This window comes from Pituophis catenifer, unplaced genomic scaffold (genome assembly GCF_029215685.1).
Source record: "Pituophis catenifer annectens isolate HBS135680 unplaced genomic scaffold, rPitCat1.0.hap2 SCAF_1, whole genome shotgun sequence".
Lineage (NCBI taxonomy): Eukaryota > Metazoa > Chordata > Lepidosauria > Squamata > Colubridae > Pituophis > Pituophis catenifer.
The window spans coordinates 207,064,651-207,088,905 of record NW_027256881.1 but is presented as its reverse complement, the minus strand read 5'-3'; the positions used below and the strand labels follow the sequence as shown (position 1 = coordinate 207,088,905).

Genomic DNA, 24,255 nt, shown 5'->3' with positions numbered 1-24,255 from the left:
AGCTTGCTTGTTTTCTGGCAGACGTTTCATTTCCCAAACTAGGTAACATAATCAGTGCTAGTTAGTAAGGAGTGCGGTTTGCTGTCAGTTTATATTCTAGTGGCTTGCCTGTCAGTTTTGGTGGGGATGGTCTTAGAATTTTTTTGGTTGGGCTGTTTGCTGTTGGTTTCTTTGGCAGTTTCTCGATTAGGGTATTGCTTACTAGATTGTTGTTCTGATGTTAACCTTGAAGTTACTGTATGCTGACCTGGGTGCTGATTGCTGGTGGAGAGGTGCTTGGGACATTTTGTTCCTGTTTTGGCTGGTTGATTGTCTCTTTTGCATAGTCTATAGCAGGGGTGGGTTCTAAATTTTTTTACTACCGGTTCTGTGGGCGTGGCTTATTTTGTGGGCGTGGCTTGATTATCATGTGACAATTATTTAGGATTTAGCAGAGGTACTGGTACTACCAGGCTTTTAACTGCTTGCAGAGCTGTATCGATCTACCCATTTGTTTTTGCAGGCACTGGTCTACCCATTTATTTTTGCAGGCACTGATCTATTCATGTATTTTTGCAGGCACTGATCTATTCATGTATTTTTGCAGGCACTGATCTACTCATGTATTTTTGCAGGCACGGGTCTACTCATTTGTTTTCTTTTAACACTGATCAGCTGTAGGGTGGCCCTTTGAAGCCCCGTGGCAAGAATTTAAACAGTTTTTTCCCTCTAGCCATCAGCTGGGACTCAGGAGGCAGCAATAGATTGGGGGTGGGGCCGAATAACACGGGGGGGGTGGGGGGGGTGGGGCGGTGGGGGGCAGAACTGGTTCAGTGCCATCATATCGTCACCGTTACCGGCTTGGCGGAACCAGGTGGAACCGGGAGGAACCCACCACTGGTCTATAGATGCTGTTAATGTCTATGTGTCTATTGATGGCTGATTTGTCAGAGTGCCAGGCTTCCAGAAATTCCCTGGCATTTTTAGACTTGGCTTGATCTAGGATGGTCACATTTTCCCAATTGAAACTATCTGATCCATTTTTTCAGTTGTATTTTCTTTGATTATCACCAAACCTTTAAGGCTTAGATACTTAAAATATAACCAAAAATATGGATCAGATCTGTAGACAACACCTTCACCATAATAAAAAAAGGACCAATTAGAGAACACCCACAGAACCATCAACAACATTTTTAAAGGAAACCAGTTTACTGGAGAAGAAGAAAAGAACTCATTATCCTTCCTGGACATTCTGATCGACAGAGACCACAATGGCAAATTAGAAATGCAAGTCTACAGAAAAACCACCCATACTAACCAGGTGTTCCACTGCTATCTATCTATCTATCTATCTATCTATCTATCTATCTATCTATCTATCTATCTATTTATCTATCTTAAAGAAAGAAGCAGACATCCTGTGAGCTCCGGAACTTAAAATTTTAAAATTTTAAAAGAATTTAAATTTTATTTTACTAAGCTTTCGTCAGCCATCTGCTGACATCGTCAGAGTATTAAACTGCTATTATAGAGATTTCTGCCTTTATATGCCATTAATCAATTTGGCCATTGCGTGTGTAATAGGCCCTTCCAGCCATCTCCTACTGGTAATTAGCTGTGTTGTTTTTGCTGTCATCATGCTGGATGATGGAGGCTTAATTCCTGGTGGCTCAACAGACTAAAGCACTGATATTAACATCAGCTGCCTGCAATTACTGCAAGTTCAAATCTCACCAGGCTCAAAGTTGACTCAGCCTTCCATCCTTTCTAAGGTAGGTAAAATGAGGACCCAGATTGTGGGGGCAATAAGCTGACTTTGTATAAATATACAAAAGTATGAAGGCTATTGCTTAACGCATTGTAAGCTGCCCTGAGTCTCCGGAGAAGGGTGGCATATAAATCAAATAAAAAAAATTCCTACTGTTTCCTCCCTCCTAGCTTGCTTATCAGTGGGGGATGATGTTAGTCTGTCAACCATTGCAATTTGCTGCCTTGTCTGTGACCTTGTGGTTGGCCAGGTTTGTTTCTCATTAATCCTATCTGTTACAGTTTGAGACAGCCCTGCTGGGTTGCTCTGTGTTTGGTCAGGACTGACTATGCCTTCACAGGCTGAGTCTGCATGCTCTTAAGATGTTGGCTATTTTTTGGTTAGTGCAGAAGGCTGTCTTGATATTGTGTTTGTGGAGAATTTTGCTGATTTTATCTGTGGTGCCTTTGATGTAAGGGAGGAGGGCGATGCCGTTGCCCTGTTCTGTGTCTTGGTTCTTGGAGGGTGTCTCCCTTTGGATTAAGAAACCCCAAAGACAAGATCCAGCTAGAAAACCAAGGAGTCTATGAAATACCATGCAAAATCTGCCCAGCCACATACATTGGACAAACTAATAGGAGAATAAATGCACACATTGCAGAACACAAGAACGCAATCAGAAAAGAAGAAAAAACTTCCTCCCTTTTCCAGCACCTTAAAACAACAGGACATGAAATTGACTTTGAAGGAACCAAATTAATCTCCAAAACTGAATACTTCAACAAGAGAATAATCATGGAAGCCATTGAAATAGAGAAACACCCCCATAACATGAATAAACGTGACGATACCTCCCACCTACTGGACATCTGGAAACTAGCCCTAGTCAACAGAAGAGTCCCAGCCATGAAGATTAACACCGGAACCAAGATAACACATGACACCACCACCAATCATTCTCACCAGATTCAAACCCAAACCCATCCCATAGACAAAATAAAACCACCATCCAGAAGCCAGACCACGGCGGCATCACCAGCTGCTGCACCCCCCTCCGATCCCCACACAAAGCAAACTGACACATGCCATGAATACATGACAACACCTCAAACTCGGAGCCAAACCAAAGCTCGGGATGTGGCATCACAGCCATCTGCTCAGGACATTACATCAAAAAACTCAGGATATCACAATACTAAAACTCAGGATGTTAACACACAGCCCATTACCCAGGTCGTTAAAACACAAAAGACTAATAGGCACACACCTCACCCAAACAGGATGTTACAAAACAGCTGACTAATCTGCAAACATCAACTCTATCAACCAACCTCTAACAACACAGGCAACCAACCCGCTCACAGCAACAAAGCAAGCACCCCCCACCCCCCCACCAGTATTTACAGAGAGGCGGTGGCTCCGATCATGCTTTCCTCGCACAAGCACAAAGCCGAAAACACCAGCTCTTGCTTCACTTAGTTCTTTATGTGCCATATTTGTATTTAACAAACATTCAAGGGTAGGCCCATGTACATTACACTGCGGTAGTCCACACAGAATGTTAGTAGGGTGTCTGTCACTGGGCCTGATTATAGACATGCATCTGGAAATATCATCAAATTATCAATCTATCCATTAAGGCAGGGGTAAGCAACTTTCATGACCTGGAGAACCCTTGTCATTAGCTTTTGAGTAGCATAAAGTCAAGTCCTAGTGATATGATGGGTAAATCTTATTTTTGTTTTGAAAAGATTGGGGGGGGGGAGGATATTTAATATCAAAATAGATTCAATGCATCCAGGTTAGCCTCGTCTATTGGTATCAAAATCACGCTACTAAAAATTAGCCTCCTTGCCTCCAAATTTCACAATGTGGAGTTAGGATGGGCTGCTATATCAAGGGTGTGGGATGAATGCAGCTTTTGACTTGCCATGCTTTGCTTAAAGGGAGTGCAACCCACTCCAGAACTGAATAACAATAACCTACCTCAGCAGGTGGACCACCTCCAAAATTGTCTCCATTTTATCTGGATAAAGCTTCTGTTTAATGGTCCATTGATTAAGTATTGTCCTGCCTAATCTGAATCTAATGGAAAAGAATACATATGGGAGAGTTGGTGTGCTGTTTCATTAGTGTACTGATAGTCTGCATTCTAAATCTGTGGAAAAACCACACTCAGCTATTTTCAAGAGAAGTTAAATAACATTATAAATCCTTTGGGATTTAAAACAAACATGCCATAAAGTTCAGCAGATACAGCAACACACCTTCTGAAAATATCCATACGAAACTATTCTGTCTTCTTCATGCATCAGAGTCTTAAGAAGAATATATCTTGATTGATGATATGGAAAGCCATTGAGATATCTAGGAAAATCAATAAGATATAGTGCCCCTATATTTTTATGAGCAAAGGTCATCCCATATGGCATATCATGCCGTTTCAGTGACAAAACCAAACCTAAAGCATGAATTAATTAAATGAATTAGAAGAGGAATTAACATATGGAATCTACTTTCATTTTTTTTTTAAAAAAACAAGAATCCTAAGAACATGGAACCGGAATTTTGAGCAAGTTAGTTCATGGCCCTCCTACACAAAATTCCAGTTTTGGTATAATTTACTTATTAAATTAGTATAGATGATGACACTGATGGAATCAAGATTTTGGTGCCATGATCAAAAATTAGATGTAAAATACCATCCATGTCAATCTAGCATAAGATTATTTCTAACCAACCTTGCTGAACAGAACCAAATAGTTTTCCAGATCAGATCAGCCATTGCCTATCCAAGCAGTTTGGTCAGGCTGAGGGTAGTAGCCAAGGACCTAATTTTTGTTCCTATTTCATATGTATAACAGATTCGAACCAGCCTTTACTCCTTCATATGTATTGTTGAGGTCTCCTTTGATATTTGCTTGGTTTCTTTTCCTTCATGGATTCCATCTTTGCATATCACATGAACATATCTAATTAATATTTGGAAAACAATGTTGGAGAACATGGTATAATGCTAATACAGTAGCATTGAAGATGTGCAATGACAGAACACTGCTTTATAGCTTAAAAGTTCAGTTATTGCAAGAATTGAAATTAAGTTGTAAGAACACTTTCTTCAATCTACCTTGGTTTTAATTCATGACTCTAATGTGGTCTCTTTAATTACCTCTTCCTTGGGAAACAATTGCAATAAAGCATCCATCAATCTATTTTTGCAAGAAAATTCTATAAAACACACTTCCTAGATAAAATAGTCCAACAGAAGTTCACCCATATTTTACCAACCTCATTTGTTTTTTGACATTTGAAATTCATTGTCATTTCAAAACCTCAACCTTTGACTCTCGAAGTATGTCTCTTGATCCCAAATCTATTGTGCTGCCACCTGTTATGGGTTGAAGAAGCAAATGTACTTTGCATTTTCAAGATATTAATAGTGCCTGCAGGTACAGAAAAACTCAATTCATTTCCAAGAAGAGAAAAGCAAAGCCTACCTCCTCCAATGTAATGTGAGTATGAATACCTGCAAAAATTCTAGGAGATATAGTCCAACATGTCTGTAGGCTTCAGATTGGGAAAATCTGTTCTATCACCATATCCTTAAATATTTTCCTCTATCAAAAGGGGAAAACGTTTTTTCCCTGATTGACAGGAGGATCTAACAGTACTTGGGCTATCTAGATTAAAAATGTAACTGAAGAGGACACATGCACAATCTTCTGGTGACTTGGATCCAAATGTAACATTTTGGGAGACCAAGAACCAGAGTAGGGAAGGAAATTATAGATAATGGATGGAAGAACATATGTATCATACATACTCATGTATAAGCTCATCCATGGATAAGTTGAATCAAATTTTGTAGTGTTATTTGGCACCTAGAATTCTTAACTTGTAGATAGTCCTTGACATGACCATAATTGAGCCCAACATTTCTGTTGCTAAGCAATACAGTTGTTAAATGAATTGTGCCCCATTTTACAACCTTTTTTGGCCACAATTGTTAAGTGAATCATTTGGTTGTTAAGCGACTCCGGCTTCTCCAATTGACTTTTCTCGTTGGAAGCCGGCTGGGAAGGTTACAAATGGTGATCATGTGACCCAAGGACTGCAACTGTCCTGTGTACATGCCAGTGGCCAAGTGCTTGAATTCTGATCATATGACCATGAGGATGCTGCAATAGTCGTAAGTATGAAAAACTATCATAAATCACTTTTCCAGTGTTGTCACTAAATGACTGCCTGTAAGTCAAGGGCTACCTGTATTCATGAGTGTATACTGTACTCCACAATTTCCATATGGTAACAGTAACAAAGTTGGAAGGGACCTTGGAGGTCATCTAGTCCAACCTAGATGACCTCCAACGCTAACGCCGGAGGCCTGTACTAGGGATTCAAACTGCCGAACTGTCAACCTTTCTGATTGACAAGCTCAGTATCTTAGCCACTGAGTCACTATTTCCTGCCTCTGCCTTGCAGAAAATTATGGTGCTGATTTTCAGCATTCATGGTCAGAGCTAAGAGTCCATAGGAGTCTGAGATTTCAAATGGCTCATTCCAGTATTAGGGAGATGGATATGTTCTATTCAACAATGGGAGGCAATTGCAGGTTAGGCAGGACTTGGAACACCTCTATCAAAAAGAAGGAGCAGCATTGGCAAAAAGGTGGCAAAGTCCCATTCAAGGAAATTATCTCCCGTACCACTTGTAACCTGTTCCACATTGTTGTCGGTGCATTTGAGATGAAAGTGTCATAGATACGCAAGTGTCTCCTGAAATACACACCTACGAACAAAAGACGTTTGTTGTACTCCTGAATGGTGTACAAAAGCCACATAAAATATTCAAGAACAAAAACAAACAAAAAGTAGACAGCTGAGCCCAACCGAGGAGATAATTACACCATTCCCAGCAGTTGACAAAAGTTTCAGCTACTGTTAGATCACTAATATCATTACAATGGGGGGAAAGTTCATGACTACAGTGTTCAATTAACTTTGTGCACCTGGGGAATACTGACCGTGCGGTATTCCCCAGAACTTCAGAAATTCTCATTTTAAATTCACAAAGGTCCTATGCAGAAACAATGCTTAATATGGCCAAACCATCATGAGCTTTGTAGTATTTGTAGAAGATATTTAAATGCTGCCAGGATTGCTTTGCACCCATAATCTGAGGAAGGAAAATGTCCAATCTCCAAAATTTCCTTTTCAAAACCTTCCTTTTTAGTGCTATCTTGTTGATTTGGAGATTTTATATTTTGTATCTATTGCTAATTGTATTTGAGACTGATTTGAGACTGCTAATTGAGATTACTAGTTTTAATCTGCTCCCTTATGGGGGTTTTAATATACTAAACTGGAGCTAAACTCCATATTATATTCTATTTCTCATGTTGAATATTTGAATGGTATTTTACACCTCTATAGGTCTCATTTAAAGAATTCTCATAACAGATTTTCAAAACAATCTCTCTGGTCAAAGTTATATTAGAGACATTTACATATTTATTTATTATTTATTTATTTTATTAGTTTGATTTATATGCTGCCCTTCTCCGGAGACTCAGGGCGGCTTACAATGCATTAAGCAATAGCCTTCATACTTTTGTATATACCTGCTTAGTAGGGCCTTTTTTGCCCCCCCCCCAAGCGGTGTTCTATTTTATACAAAGTCAGTTTATTGCCCCCACAAACCGGGTCCTCATTTTACCTACCTTGAAAGGATGGAAGGCTGAGTCAACCTTGAGCCTGGTGAGAATTGAACTCGCAGTAATTGCAGGCAGCTGGCAGCTAAACAGTTTTTTAACAGCTTTAACAGTTTTTTAGTCTGCTGCGCCACCAGGCTCCTATTCGACTGACCAGTACTGTGGTCACCCTGTTTCATTTAGTCCAGTGTGCAAACATAGGAACTTTGCAGCATTCAGGGACTACAGATTTCTATAGTATACCAGACTGTATTGACAGATAACTTCATTCAGGTAATTGACTATTGGCAACTCATAGATGTCATACAGCACATCTGAGCAGCCATTTCTGCAAGCCCCCTGAATAGACAATGGAAACAACTCAGTGGTGAAATTCACATTTTTTTACTACTGGTTCTGTGGGCGTGGCTTGGTGGGCTGTGTGGGTGTGGCTTGGTGGGCGTGGCAGGGGAAGGATACTGCAAAATCTCCATTCCTGCCCCACTCCAGGGGAAGGATACTACAAAATATCCATTCCCACCCCACTCTACTCAAAAGTTCCGCTACTGGTTCTCCGAACTACTGAAAATTTCCATTCCAGGTTCTCCAGAACTTGTCAGAACCTGCTGGATTTCACCCTTGAAACAACTCCTTCTTCTCCTCCTCATTACTGTTGTTGTTATTATTATTTTACAATGATGTTCTTTATTACATTAATTTATTGAATGCCGCCAACATTGAAAGAGGCACAGCATGACACTTTATCTGTTGGATTATGACTTGGAAACCATCAGATCAAAATGTCCATCTCTGAATAAAGAACTGCTTTCAGTTTGGGATTCCCAACTAAGACTCTTTCATTAATCAACTCCTTCTCAATATATTTCTCTCCTTTCTAGTGTGGAAGGAAACAAAAATTTTCTGAATCCTTAAATACCGTAGTTAATGGACAAAGATGCCTTTAATATGTTTTTTTTTAAATAGAGAACCATCTAGGAATGACTTCCCTGAAATTCTGTATTGCAGAAAAACACCAAGCTTTTCTCCAACCTTATACCTCTCTATCATAGTTTCTTCTTCTTCTTCTTCTTCTTCTTCTTCTTCTTCTTCTTCTTCTTCTTCTTCTTCTTCTTCTTCTTCTTCTTCTTCTTCTTCTTCTTCTTCTTCTTCTTCTTCTTCTTCTTCTTCTTCTTCTTATTATTATTATTAATTATTATTATTATTATTATTATTATTATTATTATTATTATTATTATTATTATTATTATTTGTTGCTCACAAATTATCTCATTAACTATCTTCCTGTATATATATTTTCTTTCTATATAGAAAAAAACCTATTGAGAACATTAAATCAAGCACACTGGATCTTCTTTAGCTAAGGGAAATTTGGCAATGGAACCAAACGAGTTGTTTTTATTTTCAGTTTGTTGAACTTTTTTTTTTTTTTCCTTTTTAAGCCTTCTGGTAATGCACATAGTACAGTATAGCTTTCCGTCTTCTGGCAGAAAACTCAGAGCTAATATCTCACCTCCGTGTCCAGCAGCATCATGAGCTTAAGAGTCAATATTTCACATTTGCACATTTTTCATGGGCAAAAACACTCTGTGCAATAATGGAATGCTAGAAAAACCTGAGCCATCGATGGTGGTTCTGTAGGGGCCCTGCAGAATTAACTCCGCAAATCTGAATTACAAGCCCTTTCCTTCTCATATTGCGGAATGATGGAAGACACCACATTTGTTCCGTTTGGAGACATTAATTGAGATGAAAAGCTTAACAGAGTATAGGGAGGGGGGAAAGGACGTCAAACATATTTTGAACAGGAAATGGGTCACAATAAAAATGTTTCAGGAATGTTTCGGTGTTCAATAATCCATATCAAATTTCAAAATTCTCATTTAGAGCTGATGCCCAGGCTTATAATGGTTCTCTTAAATTGGCACTCATCTTTACAGTACTGTTCCAGGGAATGGCATACAAGTATTTAAAAAGTATTAATAAATACTGATTAAATGTAAAGTTTTTCTGACCAATCAGCTTTGACTCTAGGGCACAGTGCTCATCTCCATTTCTTGGCTGAGGGTGCCAGCATTGTCCAAAGACATCCTCCATGCCCATGTGGCCCACTTTGGCTATATGCCAAAGACACCCAGAATGATATTACCTTCCCACTGAAGTGGTGCCTATTAATCTACTTGCATTTGCATGTTTTTGAACTTCTAGGTGGGCAGGACGTGGGACAAGTAACAGGAGTTCACCCTATTGCTTGCGTCTCGAATCCATGCTTTCAGCTTTCCAGATGACAAGCTCAACATCTGTAATCACTGAGCCATCATGCCCCCAAATAATATTAATAATCATACAATAAAATAAAAATACAGATTTGTAGGGTTTTATTCTTAGATATTTTTCCTAAGTATTGTTTCTTTGCTTGGTTCTTTGATGAGTTATTTGGATAAATATTTTAAGACTTTGCTAGAAGCAGTTTCCAAAACAATATATACCCGTGATGGCAAACCTATGGCATGTGTGCCACAGGTGGCACACAGCGCCCTCTCTGTAGACACACGAGCCATCACCCCAGTTTAGCTCTACCACGCATGCATGCGCGCCTCCCACTGGCCAGCTGGTTGTCAGGCCATACATGCAGGGGAGGGCGGGGTGCAGGGGAGGGCGGTGCATGCATAGGTGGGGATGGGGGGCGTGTGGGGGGCATGTGCACATGTGTGGGGTGAGTGCGGGGGGCAGACCACATGCAGGGGGCTGCCCGCACATGTGCGGAGGTGGGGCGCATGCATGGGAGCAGGGCAGATATGCGGGGCCTGTGTGCGCATTGCAATTTGGGGGTTTGGGCACACACGTTGGGCACTTGGTCCGGTAAAGGTTAGTCATCACTGATATATACAGTAAACACAATCTCAATCTAAATTTATAAACAGGAAGAATCCATACCTTTGGATGTCCCCATAGCACAATCTGAGACAGCTACTTTTGTTAAGCTTACACCAGAACATACTACATATCTAAAATACTTTTAAATTACCTTTTTAACATTTCTTTTAAATGTATTATGGATATTATACATTTAATTGATCCTATTCCACAGCATTGCTTTGATTGTATTGTTGTGTTGGTTGTTTTTATATTAATACTGGGTTCTGAATTTATTGGATTGATTTGTAAACCTGTGTGTGAGGATGTTTCTGATTTATTTTGTATCATGTGTAAATATCCTTGGATACTTCTTTTGATGCCTTACTGAACATTGCTATTTTGGGGGGGATGTTTTTTATTACTAATATTGATTTTTCTGTTATTTTTTTAAAAAGATAGGGATATGATGTCTCCCTTGTAAAGTCATCCCCAGCAGACTCAAGATGCCAGCTTAATTCTAGGATTACATAGCACTTTGGATTCCCAAGCAAAAATGTGCTTCAGAGCATAAAAGAGCATGAGTTTAGTATCGGCTTATAGTTCATTAAAACAAAAATATATTTTGGTTTAAGGTTAAGCACTGCATTTCTGCCAACAGACTCTTTCAAACATCCCTCTTTGATTTTGGAGCTGTATAGCACTAGGGACACCTAGTGACACTAGTGGTATTATTAATTATTGTATACAAAACTGTGAGATCACAGTTGCCAGTATTTTAGCTAGTGTTCATATGTATTGAATTTTTCCCAAGAACATAGGATGTTGTAATGTATCAGCCTAATATAGGTGTAGATCCAAGTGTGGATTTTTGTAATTGACAGATGGAAATTTGGTAGATATGTAAATTTTTTAAGTGCCATCCAATCTTTTTTGGAATGACACCCAGTGTACCGATTACCACTGGGCCCACCATGGCTGATTTATGCCATAATCTTCAAACCAATTTTCAGGTCTTCATACTTTATGGTCTTCTTCAATTCTTTGTCTTCTACTCTATTATCCCTGATATTGTCACATCAGTTACTCATGCTCTCTTCTTTTCAACTACAATTAAATCTGGTGGATTATGAGCCAAGAGTTTATCAATGTATATCTGAAAATCCTTCAACCTGCTCATTTTGAAGTATTTTTTTCAAAATTTTGGTATTTTTCAAAATACCAATTTTTTGTTACTGGCACATGATAATTTTTACAGATGGTCCAGTGAATCATTTTGGCAACTGTGTTATGTGATTGTTTATAATCAGTTTGTGTGATCTATTTGCATGAGCTGATTAATTATTTCATTAATTATTAAATCATTATTGTTATCCAAATTGATGAGAATGAGCTCCTATGGACATACAGAGATCTTGTACCACAAGATGCAGTATTATTTTTTTTCAATTATGTCTGTGCTTATTTCAGTTTTAACACATATAATTTAGAGGTGTAATAAGTGCACTGAGCTTGCAGGAACATCATGAATGGTAATCTTTTGTCAAGTTTGCTACAAATTCAAGCTAAATTAGTGGTTAATATTTCTCTAAATTACATACAGTGTAAGCGATATGATTATTCTGTTTGTAAATAACACACCATCGCAGAAACACACCAAATAGCAGCAGAGACATTGTTATAGCATCTATTCTTTGGCAGTTTTAAATTCTGTTTTTGTGTCAAGTTGACCACTTTGATCTTAACAGACTTGAACACTGGGCCCTATCTAACAAAATGAAATTCAATGTAGAGAAAAGTAAAGTCTTACACTTAGGTAAGAAAAACCAAAAGCACACATATAAACTGGGGAAAACCAGGCTTAATAACAGTGACCATGAGAGGGAACTTGGAGTCTTAGTGGACAATCAGCTAAATATGAGCCAGCAGTGTGCAGTGGCAGCTAAAAAAGCCAATGCAATCCTAAATTGCATTAACAGAGGGATACAATCAAGGTCAAGTGAGGTACTAATACCACTCTATAAAGCCCTAGTAAGACCACACCTAGAGTACAGCATCCAGTTTTTGTCACCACACTATAGAAAAGATGTTGAGACTCTAGAAAAAGTGCAGAGGAGAGCAACCAGGATGATTAGGGGACCAGAGCCTAAAACATGTAGAAGGGTTACATGAACTAGGCATGGCTAGTTTAGTGAAGAGAAGGACCAGGGGAGACATGATAGCCGTTTTCCAGTACTTGAGGGGCTGTCACAGAGAAGAGGGGGTCAAGCTGTTTTCTAAAGCACCTGAAGGCCAGACAAGGAATAATGGATGGAAACTGACCAAGGAGAGATTCAACCTAGAAATGAGGAGGAACTTTCTGACAGTGAGAACAATCAACCAATGGAACAGAAGTTGCCTTCGGAAGTTGTGGGAGCTTCATCACTTGAGACTTTCAAGAAAAGATTGGACTGCCATTTGTCAGAAATGGTGTAGGGTCTCCTGCTTGAGTGGGGGATTGGACTAGATGACCTATAAGGCCCCTTCCAACTCTGTAAATCTGTTATTCTGTTAAAACCTTAATAACTTTATAATAAATTAAACTTTCATTTACACTAGGAATATTTCCACTGGTCTTCTCTTGACTACATCTCTAATGATAAGCAGGCATGAAGATACTGTAGGGCTTCCTTAGTGATGTCCTGAAGGCCAGTGGTTTCTTCTTATTGAACTCTGATCTTGCCTCATCAGTACGGTTGTTTCTATGAATTTTGACAATTTTCCATTTCAGTCTTGCCTTTAACTCAGCTAGTAACCATCATGTATCTTCTCAGAGTATTCTACAGGTTGTCTTCAACTTACAACCATCTGTTTAACAACCTTTCGGAGTTACAACAGTAGTGAAAAAGGTAACTTATAACTGGTCCTCACACTCATGAACAGCATAGCATCCCCACAGCCACATGATCATAATTCGGGCGCTTAGCAAACAGCATATATTTGTGATGTTTGCAGCATTCTGGGGTCATGTGATTCCCATTTGTGACCCTCCCAACCAGCTTCTGAGAAACAAAGTCATTGGAGAGAGCTGAATTCATTTAAGAACTCATAATCACTTAACAACCGGCGTGATTGGCTTAACCAGAGTGGCAAAAGAGGTCATTAAATCATGTGTGACTCATTTAACAACCGCATTGCTTAGGAATGGAAATTGTGGTCCCAATTGTGATCGTACGTCGAGGACCATTTGAATTTATTCTAGGATGTGATAAATTTATTTTTGAATATACTCTTCAAAAATTATTTCTCCCATTCTTGTTCTTAAGTCATTTTGCAAATGCGTTGCCTTAAAAAAAACAGGAGTGGAAACAAGTTCTGTATTTTTCGGAGTATAAGTTGCTCTGGACTATAAGATGCACCTACCTTTTTGGGGAGCAAAACAAGAAAAAAAATCTGCCTCTGCCTCTCAGCAATTTACCTTCTTGCAGCCTGTTTCATTTTCATTTTCAGCACTGCCTGATTAGCACATGGGGAAAAAATCTGCCTCTGCCTCCCAGCAATTTACCTCCTTGCAGCAAACAGCAGAGGCTGAAAATGGGGCACCCGGAGATGGCAATAGGCAATGGCAATCCCTGCAGCCTGAAACAGCTGATGGGAGGCTGATCCAACCAACAATCAGCTGCTTATGCTAATCAGGCTGTGCTACAGCTGAAACTGAAATGAGTTGTTAGCTATTTATTGCAAGGAGGCAAATTGTTGGAGGCAGAGGGCAAAGGGTGGGGGCCGGCGGGTGAGTGCGGCTACATTCAGTGTATAAGATGCACCCAAATTTTCACCCTCTTTGGGGGGGGGAAGTGCGTCTTATACTCCGAAAAGTACGGTAATTAAAAATGCTGAAGCCAATAGCTAAATCTTAATTAAAACCCATGAAGAGTATGGAGAAAATTATCTAAGACAGGGCTATATATGTGATTGATTCAAAAACATCTGAACTTTTACGTTTTAAGTAGAGGTCTTTTGCTTTATAAAGTACTGAAATCAATATGGGCTAATTATAGGAGGCACCTTTTCTTCAGAGTTAAGGATTAGCCTGTTTGGAGGATTAGCTTGACTTAGCCATCACTGTTGGGCATTCCCTAATGCAAACTTTATCTTTCTATTAGTTTTAATAAAATGCTGTAGTTTCTCTTTGTAAAACAAATGTAAACATAACTCAAGGATTATGCCAATAGGTGCTGCTTAAAAACATGTAAATACTTTTCCCATTCATAAGCCTAGTTATGTTAAAATGATGAATTTACCAATGACAGCTTAATGAAACAATTTGTTGCATATGTAATTGGGAAGCTTCCGCTATTGTATAAGTGGCTGCTAAATTGAGGATTAAATTAAAGGAAAACTGTATCTAAAGTAAAGCCCTATTGTTAATTAGAAGAGGAGGAAAATGTGAAGCAATTGGCTGTAGTGTAAAAGAGGTATATAATGATTACATTTCAGAGGTGAATTACATTTTAAAGTCAACAAGCTCTAAGCTTTAAATCACTTTATAATTTTGATTTATATTCAAAATTGCTGATGCAAAACAGACCATGTTGTGACTCCACAAAGCAATTCTTGTTTTCTTACTGTCAGTTATTATTATTTTGTAAACAGGGATTACAAATCAATAAAAATCCAATTCCTTTAATTTCCATATTAGCAGGGGAGGGCTCCTGGGGGTTCGGCAGGGTTCGGGCATTCCTCTAGCCAAGGGTTGCCAGGGTTCAGCAAACCCCCAGATGCCACCCCTGCTGGCCATGCCTCTCCTACTCACCCCTCCCTGCCCCTCCCCGCCCAGGAGTCCCTACGCTTCCCATTCATCATTCCAGGTAAGTGCAGGGGAGGTCTGGGAGGACAAAAAAAGGATTCCAGAAGTCTGGAAACGGGTCTGTTTCCGGCCTCTGGAGGGCCTCCGGAGCCCAGGGGAAGCAATTTTCGCCCTCCTGGAGCTCAAGAAAAGCCTCCGGAGCCTGGGAAGCAGGGATGAAATACTCCCGGTTCGGACTGGATCACCTGATCCGGTAGCGATAGAGGCGGGTGGTTAGGAGAACTGGTAGCAAAAATCCCTGCCCCCCCCCCATGCCCAGCTGAGCCGCACAATCATCAGAGGCTTTTTTTTTACTTTTAAAAGCATTTTTTCTAAAACCTCTTCAGGCAAAAAATGCTTTTGAAAGTAAAAAAAAAAAAGCCTCTGATGATCGCATGGCTCAGCTGGGATCCTCATAGGCTTTTAAAAGAAAACCCCCTTTTTTTCCTTTTGTTGTTGTTGTTGTTGTTGTTGTTGTTGTTATTCACATTTCTATGCCGCCCACTCTCCAAGGACTCTGGGCGGCTTACATTAAAGACAGTATACTAAATAGCATATTGCCCCCAACAATCTGGGTCCTCATTTTACCCACCTCGGAAGGATGGAAGGCTGAGTCAACCTTGAGCCGGTGAGATTTGATCTGCTGATCTGCTGAACTAGCAGTCAGCTGAAGTAGCTGAAGTACTGCACTCTAACCACTGCGCCACCTCGACTCTAAATGCCTCTGACGATCCAAGCTGAGTTTCCTGATTGGCAGAGGCTTTTTAAAAAACCCTCTGCCGATCAGGCAACTCGGCTGGGATCGTCAGAGCCTTTTGAAAGCATTTTTTACAACCTCGTCGCCGAAGAGGTTGTAGAAAAAATGGTTTTAAAAGTACAAAAAAAAATGGCCACACCCACCCAGTCACATTACCCCTCCCACCAAGCCACGCCCGGTAGTAACAAATTTTAGATTTCACCACTGGGGTGGAGGTGGAGGGACCCAAGCGAGCCCGCTTTCGGCAGAAGTGTTGCAGAGAACAGCCTAGTCAGCTGTTAACGGGACCCCAGACATCGTGCCAATAGAGGGGATGATGGATATGGGAGTCCCAAGCATGGAATGATTCCCTTTTCCTTTGGGCTTTCCCCCACCCACCTGCCCTCTGGGGGATGGGAGACCAGGCCAGCGAGGGCATTAAGCCCCCAAAATTTACGCAAGATACTTATAGCTGTACGACAGACCTCCCTTCGGCGTGGCCTTTAATGTATATCGGGGAAACTGTTTTTCAGTGACAATGTTTGCCACAGGATGCCAATCCCCAGAAATATGGAAGGAGAAACCAGGAGAGTTTGTTTGCCCTGAAGGGTCTCCAAAATCCAAATCCTTCCTGCCAGACCTGGGGAAGCTCCATGCCAGAAGCAGAGCCCTTCGGGGAAGGGAGGGGTTCTTGCTTTCCACCACAAGAGGGTTCTGAATCCCGGAGACACACCAAAGACTTGGCCAAAAGAAATTGGGTGAAAAACTGGCAGTGCAGAAGATGCCTCTCTGGAGCCCAGAAGAGAGGCAGCAATTGAGGCTTCTCCTCCCAAATGTGGGGAGGTACCCTGAGCCCAGAACAGCATCATTTATTTTATTTATTTATTTATTTATTTGTTTCAAGTTATATACTGCCCTTCTCCAATAGGACTCAGGGCGGTCATCTCCTCTATACCATGTGTAGTGAGAGCCAACCCTTGCAAGACTGATGATGTTCCCTAGTTGGGTGGTGAAATGTCTGCCAGCCAGCCCAGAGAGCACCAGGGACCCCACAGTCCCATCCCCCAGGGTCCTCTTCCACTTAGAGTTGGGAGGAGAAAAATTTCCATCCAGGATTCCCAGCTCTGACCTTTTTGCTCTTGAAGTTTGACATGGTGGGGAAGTCCATTGCGGCTCGCAGCCAGCAGACCCCAGCCAAGAGGTTGCCCAGCAGGAGCTTCATGGCTGCAACCCTTTTGCCCCTCTGGCTGATCAGCCTCGCCCCTTGCCCCTTTTATCCTCCGGAGACTCCTCCAGTGAATCCACCCTTGTCCAGGAAGCTATGGAAGGAGGACTGCATGGACCATTGGCAGAAGAAATGGGCCCCGGATGGCTGCCCTTTGGAACACAGCCGGATGGGACGTTCCCTGCAGAGAGAGCTTGGAAGCATCGCCTTCCCTCCTGAGCAGCCTGGGTGGGGGTCATAGTCATGAGGATTTCCCTTCTGCAACCCCCTGGAATCAGAGCAGGCTGCAGGCTCCAATGCAAAGGTTTAGTCCAGAGGGCGCAAGAGGCTCCTGATGCCAAAGAGACACTTTGCACTTAGTCTCATGCTTCCTCAAAGGTGTGCATGGATGATGTTACCTAGTTTGGTAATGAAACGTCTGTAAAAAAACATGGAAGCTCAGAGAGCACCAAGGACCCCACAATCTCCCTCCTGCGCCCCAACATTGGGAAGGAAGATGGGCCTCCATGGGGGGACAATGCCATTCCCCCTCCCTTCTTTGCCACATCTGTGATGGGGCCGAATCTTGCTTTGTGGCCCTCTTGGGATGCTGCCCAACTGAACCCTACCCCTTACCAGGCTGTGTTCTGAACCCAAAAGTCCTACGGTATTGTTTGCAGGAAGGCAGTTTCCAGCCGGAGGGGGGGGCTTTTTTTCCCGCTCTCCCGCTGCCCATAATTGCTCTGGGACTCAGAGAAAGCCACATCCTTCCTCCTCATTTGTGAGGATTGGTTCAGTGGTGGGTTCCTCCCGGTTTGGTCCGGTTCGGCTGAGCCGGTAGTGGTGATGATATGATGTCACCGAACTGGTTCCCCCCCCACCCCCCCCACATTATTCTTACCTTTTATTTGGTCCCACCCCCAATCTATTGCTGCCTCCTGAGTCCCAGCTGATGACTAGAGGAAAAAAAACTGTTTAAACTCTTGCCACGGGGCTTCAAAGGGCCGTCCTACAGCTGATCAGTATTAAAAGCAAACAAATGAGTCGGGTCGTAAGTGCGAGGACTGGTTGTAAGTGCGAGGACCTTCCAGAAATGACTCTGATCAGCTAGCTATGCCCACCTAGTCACATGACCTCCAAGCCACACCCACAAAATAAGCCACGCCCACAGAACCGGTAGTAAAAATATTTAGAATCCACCCCTGGATTGGTTGGAGAGCAACCTGTACTCTGGCCTTAATCAGCAGGCAGAGTGACCCTGAGAAGGGCTGGATCCCATTGACTTTTCCCCTTTGGGGGACTGGGATCCCACCCCTCACAAGAGGCTCCCAGTTCACCCCTCTTTTCACCTAGCCCCCTCCACCAGGCGGGGCCTGCAGGCAGTTTCCCAGGAGAAGCAGAAGTAGCCACCACATGTGGGAGGGCCATTTGGGTTAGGATCTGTCCTGGAGCCCCTGGGGAGCTCCTGGGCTGGAGGGATCGGAACCGATCCTTGCCCAGCACCTCACCCTTCCCCAGCAGGGGAAGGATTGTACCATCTGCCCCACATCTCCTTTGGGGTCAGAGGGTTGAGGTGCAGAGGAAGCAATCCTGCCCTGCCAAAGCAGGGGTGAAATCCAGCAGGTTCTGACAGGTTCTGGAGAACCGGTAGCGGAAATTTTGAGCAGTTCGGAGAACCGGCAAATACCACCTCTGGCTGGCCCCAGAGTAGGGAGGGAATGGAGATTTTGCAGTATCCATCCCTTGCCACGCCCACCAAGCCACACTACGCCCACCAAGCCACACTACGCCCACCAAGCCATGCCCATGGAACCAGTATTAAAAAAATTTGGATTTCACCACTGGGCAAAAGTCCTGCAGGAAGAGCCTGGGGTGGTCCGGTGGGCCAGCTATTCTGCTGCCCAACCCCTTTATTTTGCATCCCCTACCTTTTTCAATCCAGGTCTGCTGCTGCCCCTCATTCCCCCCCATTGGACCCTCTCCCACCTCCAAGCCACAGATCATGATGGCCCCATTGGAAATAAAAGTCACACTGGAGAAAGGAGTTGCATTTTCTGAGTCCATTTATTAAGATTCCTCCCTGGAATTTGAGCCAAGCCCGAAACATGCCCAGCTGCTGCCCCCAGCCATTTCGAGGCCTCTGGTCACCTGCAAGGAAAGGAGCCAGTGAGTAGAATCAGGGTGCTGCCTCCCCCTGTTTTTCATGCAAATGGGTAGGATTTGGCATTGTAAACGGGGTGACCCATCTTAGAAAACTCACCTATTATTCTTACTGGCACTTCACTGGGGAGGAGAAAAGGTGGCCATTAATGGCGAATAGGATGAATGCAAGATGTGTTGCAAGGAAAGGTAAATTCTTAGGTCATCTGCCCACCAACATGACTCCTCCCCTCCCTTTGCATGTAGACCACCCATCTGCACCCGTCTTTCTACATAAGACAGACTCAAAAGAGATTTCAAGAAGTCCATTCCCGTGAATGGACTCTATTTAGATCCATCCATCCATCCATCCATCCATCCATCCATCCATCCATCCATCCATCATGTGTCTCTCTTTATTTCTGCCTTTGAGCCAACTTCTTGGACAGGTCCCTGCTGTATTTGTGGCCACATTTTTCATTGTGGTTTGCCAGAAGGGAGAGACAGGGACCGTCCCAAAGTCAGCCCAATGACTTCTATACTTAAGGCAGGACTAGAACTCAGGTCTCCCAGTTTCTAGCCTGGAGGCTTTAACCCTTCCACCAAACCTGCTCTCCTCTATTCGTTACTTTTCTGCTCTGAATTGCATTACCGGTTGGTTTTAAAACCGCAATCTGAGCTTCGCTGTAGCCGAGCTTTTTACATTCTTCTTTGAATTTCTGAATTATCTCTGGATTCGGAGTTGGTGTCCGACCTGTGGGGACAGAGGCAGAGCAGGGGTGTGTGCTGAATGGGGAAGAGGGGAAGATTTCCAGGGGGAAGGGGAGTGGGGGTGGCAGGCTTAATCAGGGGTTTCCCATTGTGTCAGGATTTTGCCAGATAAGTAAATGCTGGGCAGACTCTTAACCCTTTCAGAAGCCCCGAGTTTTAACTTTTAGGGAAATGCATAAGGACAGGTGAGGTGATGACAAAGCCCAGCCTAATTCCACCTTGCAGGGACGATGGGCCTTGGAGCACCTACTGAGAAGTGTTGAGGCTGTGGTGTTGTCATTTTCCAAGGTGGTCATGATGAAACCGTCTAGGATCTTCACTGACTTCACCGTCACCGTTGTATTATCTGCCAGAAAAGGTTTGGGACATGAGGGGGAGATTCAGGCAGACTCAACTGTAGCCAAGCTGGTGACCTTTTGGAAGTCGGAACTCAGTGTTGGCTCATTAGGCAGAACAGTTTATCTGATAAGTCTCCAGACCGTTTCAGGTATATTACAGATAACAGCAGTGCGTACCTATCAGAAAAGGATGTGTAATTATTATAAAATCAAACTGCAGAAATTACAGTTTAAATATAGAAGCTAATAGTAATATTAACATCCTTTAACCCTTTATAATGTAGTATTTTGAGATGGTTAACGAAATGGAGGATGGACTTTCTGCACCTGGTTGGGCTCCTAGGAAGGAGGGGCAGCCCGACAGTCTGACTTTCCCCCTTGGGCTTTTCCCCTTTGAACCACAAAAATAGCAACTTGCTGCATCCCGAACAGGTTGGGACCTTGTGGGAGGACGTTCCCTTTATTTCCAGCCTTCGGGTTCCTTGTGTCCTCAAAGAATGGAGATGAATAGGACCCCTGTAGTTCATGTACAAGTGACAATCCAAGCTGCTGTTTCACCTCTCTCGCTCTCCATCCCTCCCCCTCACTTGCACTGGGACCCCCAGGAATCAGGGGAGTCAAGGCTTCCCAGTCATCTCTTTTCAATGGAAAAGATAGATAAGCAGGAAAGGCTTATATTTTGAAATAACATATGGCTTTAAAATATTTAAAGGGCCGGGGTACTTACGGGACCGCCTTCTGCCACCAATTGCCTCCCACCGGCCAGTTCGCTCCCACAGAGAGGGCCTCCTCAGGGTGCCGTCGGCCAGACAACGTCGGCTGGCAACTCCCAGGGGGACAGCCTTCTCTGTGGTGGCACCTACCCTCTGGAACAATCTACCCCCCAGAGATACGAGTGATCCCCGACCTCCGGACTTTTCGTCGGGCCCTTAAAACCTACTTTTTTCAGTTAGCCGGGCTGTCCTGATTTTATGGTTGGTTTTAAATTTGATATTGATTTTAATTGAAATGTTTTAAATTATGGGCCAAATTTTATTTAATTATTTTAAATCTATTTTAACTTTTGTGTATGAATGTTTTATATTTGGCTGTTCACCGCCCTGAGTCCAGAAGGAGAAGGGCGGTATAGAAATCTGAAAAATAAAATAATAAATAAAATAAAATTTAGAATATATACTCTTTATGAAGGAGCAACTGCAGTTCTTGGAAGGTCAGAATAATGTAATAACACAGTTGGAAGGGACCTTGGAGGTCTTCTAGTCCAACCCTTTACTATTTTAGACAAATGGTTGTCCAGTCTCAAAAACCTCCAGCGATGAAGCATCCACAGCCTCTCGAGGCAATCTCCATCTCACTCTCTCAATCTGTTGACGGATGGATTTGCCCTGCAGTGGCCCTGGGGCCCCGATCCCTTTACGTGGACTGGGTCCCCAAAGGCCAGCGTGCCTGAAGAGAGGTGGTCCCAAGAGAGCAGGAAACCTGGAAGAGATGCTATGGGGTTGCCCACCAGCTCCTGGCCAGCATCTGTTTGCTGGAGTTGGGAGCAAAGCCCTCCCCGGGGCCCAGTTTTCACAGGTGACTGAATCAAGCAGGAACACAGGGCATCCCTTCACCAGTACAGACCAGAGAGGCTGTGATATTTTCCATTCTCTTCTTTTCTGAGCTGGCATGTTACATTCTTGCATCCGTCCGGCCTGCAAAAGAAAAGGTGGCATGAAAGGGGGAGGCTTCCTGTCCTAGACAGTCAATAGTCCCACTGCTGAACATTAATATGAACTGACCTATCGAGGAAGGCTTTCCAGATTGTCCAACCGGGTGGGAAGCATCACCCAGCTACGGCCATCTGGCTTTCACTATCCCTGGCTGTGGGCTTCCCAGAGGCCTCTTTCTGCCTCCCTCCATTTGATTAAAGGCTTGTTGCTAAGGAAGCCAGATTGGTGAGCATTTCCAGCTGCTCGAGCTGAATCCGGCTGCCCAGTTACAGCCTCTCTTTCTGACATTTTAGTCTTTTGGGACATCTGCCAGACTGGTATCCTACTAATTTGAGCATTTCAGAATCACAACTGGATCAAAGTATTTGTGTCAGTGGCTGAAGAACCTCAACAGATACCTTCACTGTTCCTTCAAAGATAGTTGGGCTTTCTCCTGCACTGGCATGGGGCTGTCCCTTACTTGAGCCTTGAATTCATAGGACAAGCCCAGTGTGCTCCTTCAAATTGCCTCAGAAATCCACCCTTCCAGCCTGCTGGGCACTTGGGATGGCCTTGTCTAATGCATTGCAGTCGGTCCACAAGGGATTGGCTTGAGCTAGGATACTTACGTGGGGAGAAAGACTGAAACGCTAAACATATCTTCCTGTGGTCTTGACAGGTCAACAACTAATGCCGACATGTTTCTTATCTGCTCCACATTGTCTAATGAATTGCCCGCAACTGCAAGAATCACCCAGCGACCCAGATCCTGAAGCAGAAAGAAGGAAGAAGAGCCACATTAAGTCTCTGGAAGGGACCAGCCTCCCACCTGCTCACTTGAGGCACTCCATTGAAGCTACTCCACAGCTTTTTTTTTTTTTATTTGATTTATATGCTGCCCTTCTCCGAAGACTCAGGGCGGCTTACAGTGCGTTAAGCAATAGCCTTCATACGTTTGTATATTTATACAAAGTCAGCTTATTGCCCCCACAACTGGGTCCTCAATTTACCTACCTTAGAAAGGATGGAAGGCTGAGTCAACCTTGAGCCTGGTGAGATTCAAACTTACAGTAATTGCAGACAGCTGGTGTTAAATTACAGTCTTCTGTCTGTTGAGCTAAACCAGGCTCCTTTGCAATTCCAGTTTCAATCAAGGGAGCTGGTCCTGCCTTGCTGCTCAGGAGATAGACTTGGGTGGGGAGGGGCAACCTATTCTCCAAAGCACCCGAAGGCAGGACAAGAAGCAATGGAAGGAAACTAATCCAGGAGAGAAGCAACCTAAGAACTAAGGAGGAATTTCCTGGCAGTGAGAACGGCTTCTCTCCAGGAGTTGTGGGTGCTTCATCACTGGAGGGTTTTAAGACGAGACTGGACAGCCATTTGTCTGAAATGATAGAGGGTTTCCTGCCTCAGCAGGGCGTTGGACTAGAATTTAGATGCAGCCGCAACAAATAGCTCTCTTTGTATTGTCCCATCAACCGAGGGGAGAACGCAAACACTGCTTCGATTTGATTCACTGCAAAAAGAGCGTTTACATGGGGCAGCTGCAGAAGCAGATGTCCCCCCCCCATAAGACCCTGAGCCAAGTCTTCTCAGTCACAGACTGAGGGAGAGAGGAACGATCTTCCCCAGTCTGTAGGGACCCCCCTCAGGCTATCACAATCCCTCTGGCTGGTCCTTTGGCCTAGAGAGAGAAGGGGGGGGGGAGACCTGGCACAATTTATCTTCAGCGTTAGTAAATCTCTCAGGTCAGCAGTGGCGATCCCTTTCCATATATGAGATTACAGTATTGGGGTCCCCCGATCAATTATCCCAAAGGAAGCCAGCCCTGCTCCAACCACCTCGGTCTACCTCTATGCTGGTTTTGGTCACTTCTTTCCATTCAGCCTGGACAAAGCAGCAGAGGGCAATGCCCAAAGCAAACAGCAGGGATTTCATCTCGCTCGGTCCTTTCTCTTCCTCAGCCGAAGAATATTCTGAGACTCGGAGGCAGGTGACTGGCATTTGCGGGGGCTCCTGCTCTTATAGAGCCTAAGGGGATCCCCATGCCCTCCCCCACCCTTGCAGAGGCTTGCATAACCTCCATCCAGGCATGCAACCACCAAGATAACGGGGTTTTTCTTGGCTGGGCCCTGATGCCATGAGGGCCCCGGCTGGCAGGCTGACCTTACCCATTGACGTTCTCCAAACAAGGGACGTTTGCGTTGGCTCCAGACCCAGTGGGCATTTGGCCTGCAGCCCACCTGGAAAGTCCTCCCT

General features: G+C 43.4%; 1 protein-coding gene across 1 annotated transcript; it reads right to left on the bottom strand.

Moving 5' to 3' along the window:
- Positions 1 to 19,326: 19,326 nt before the first annotated feature.
- LOC139310068 (extracellular fatty acid-binding protein-like) lies at positions 19,327 to 24,000 on the bottom strand. Its single transcript, XM_070934232.1, has 6 exons — positions 23,848 to 24,000; positions 22,626 to 22,765; positions 21,929 to 21,999; positions 20,218 to 20,313; positions 19,849 to 19,950; positions 19,327 to 19,340 (listed from the first exon to the last, which is right to left on the bottom strand). The coding sequence occupies exons 1-6, from the start codon at positions 23,998 to 24,000 to the stop codon at positions 19,327 to 19,329; spliced, it is 576 nt and encodes a 191-aa protein (XP_070790333.1).
- Positions 24,001 to 24,255: the final 255 nt, after the last annotated feature.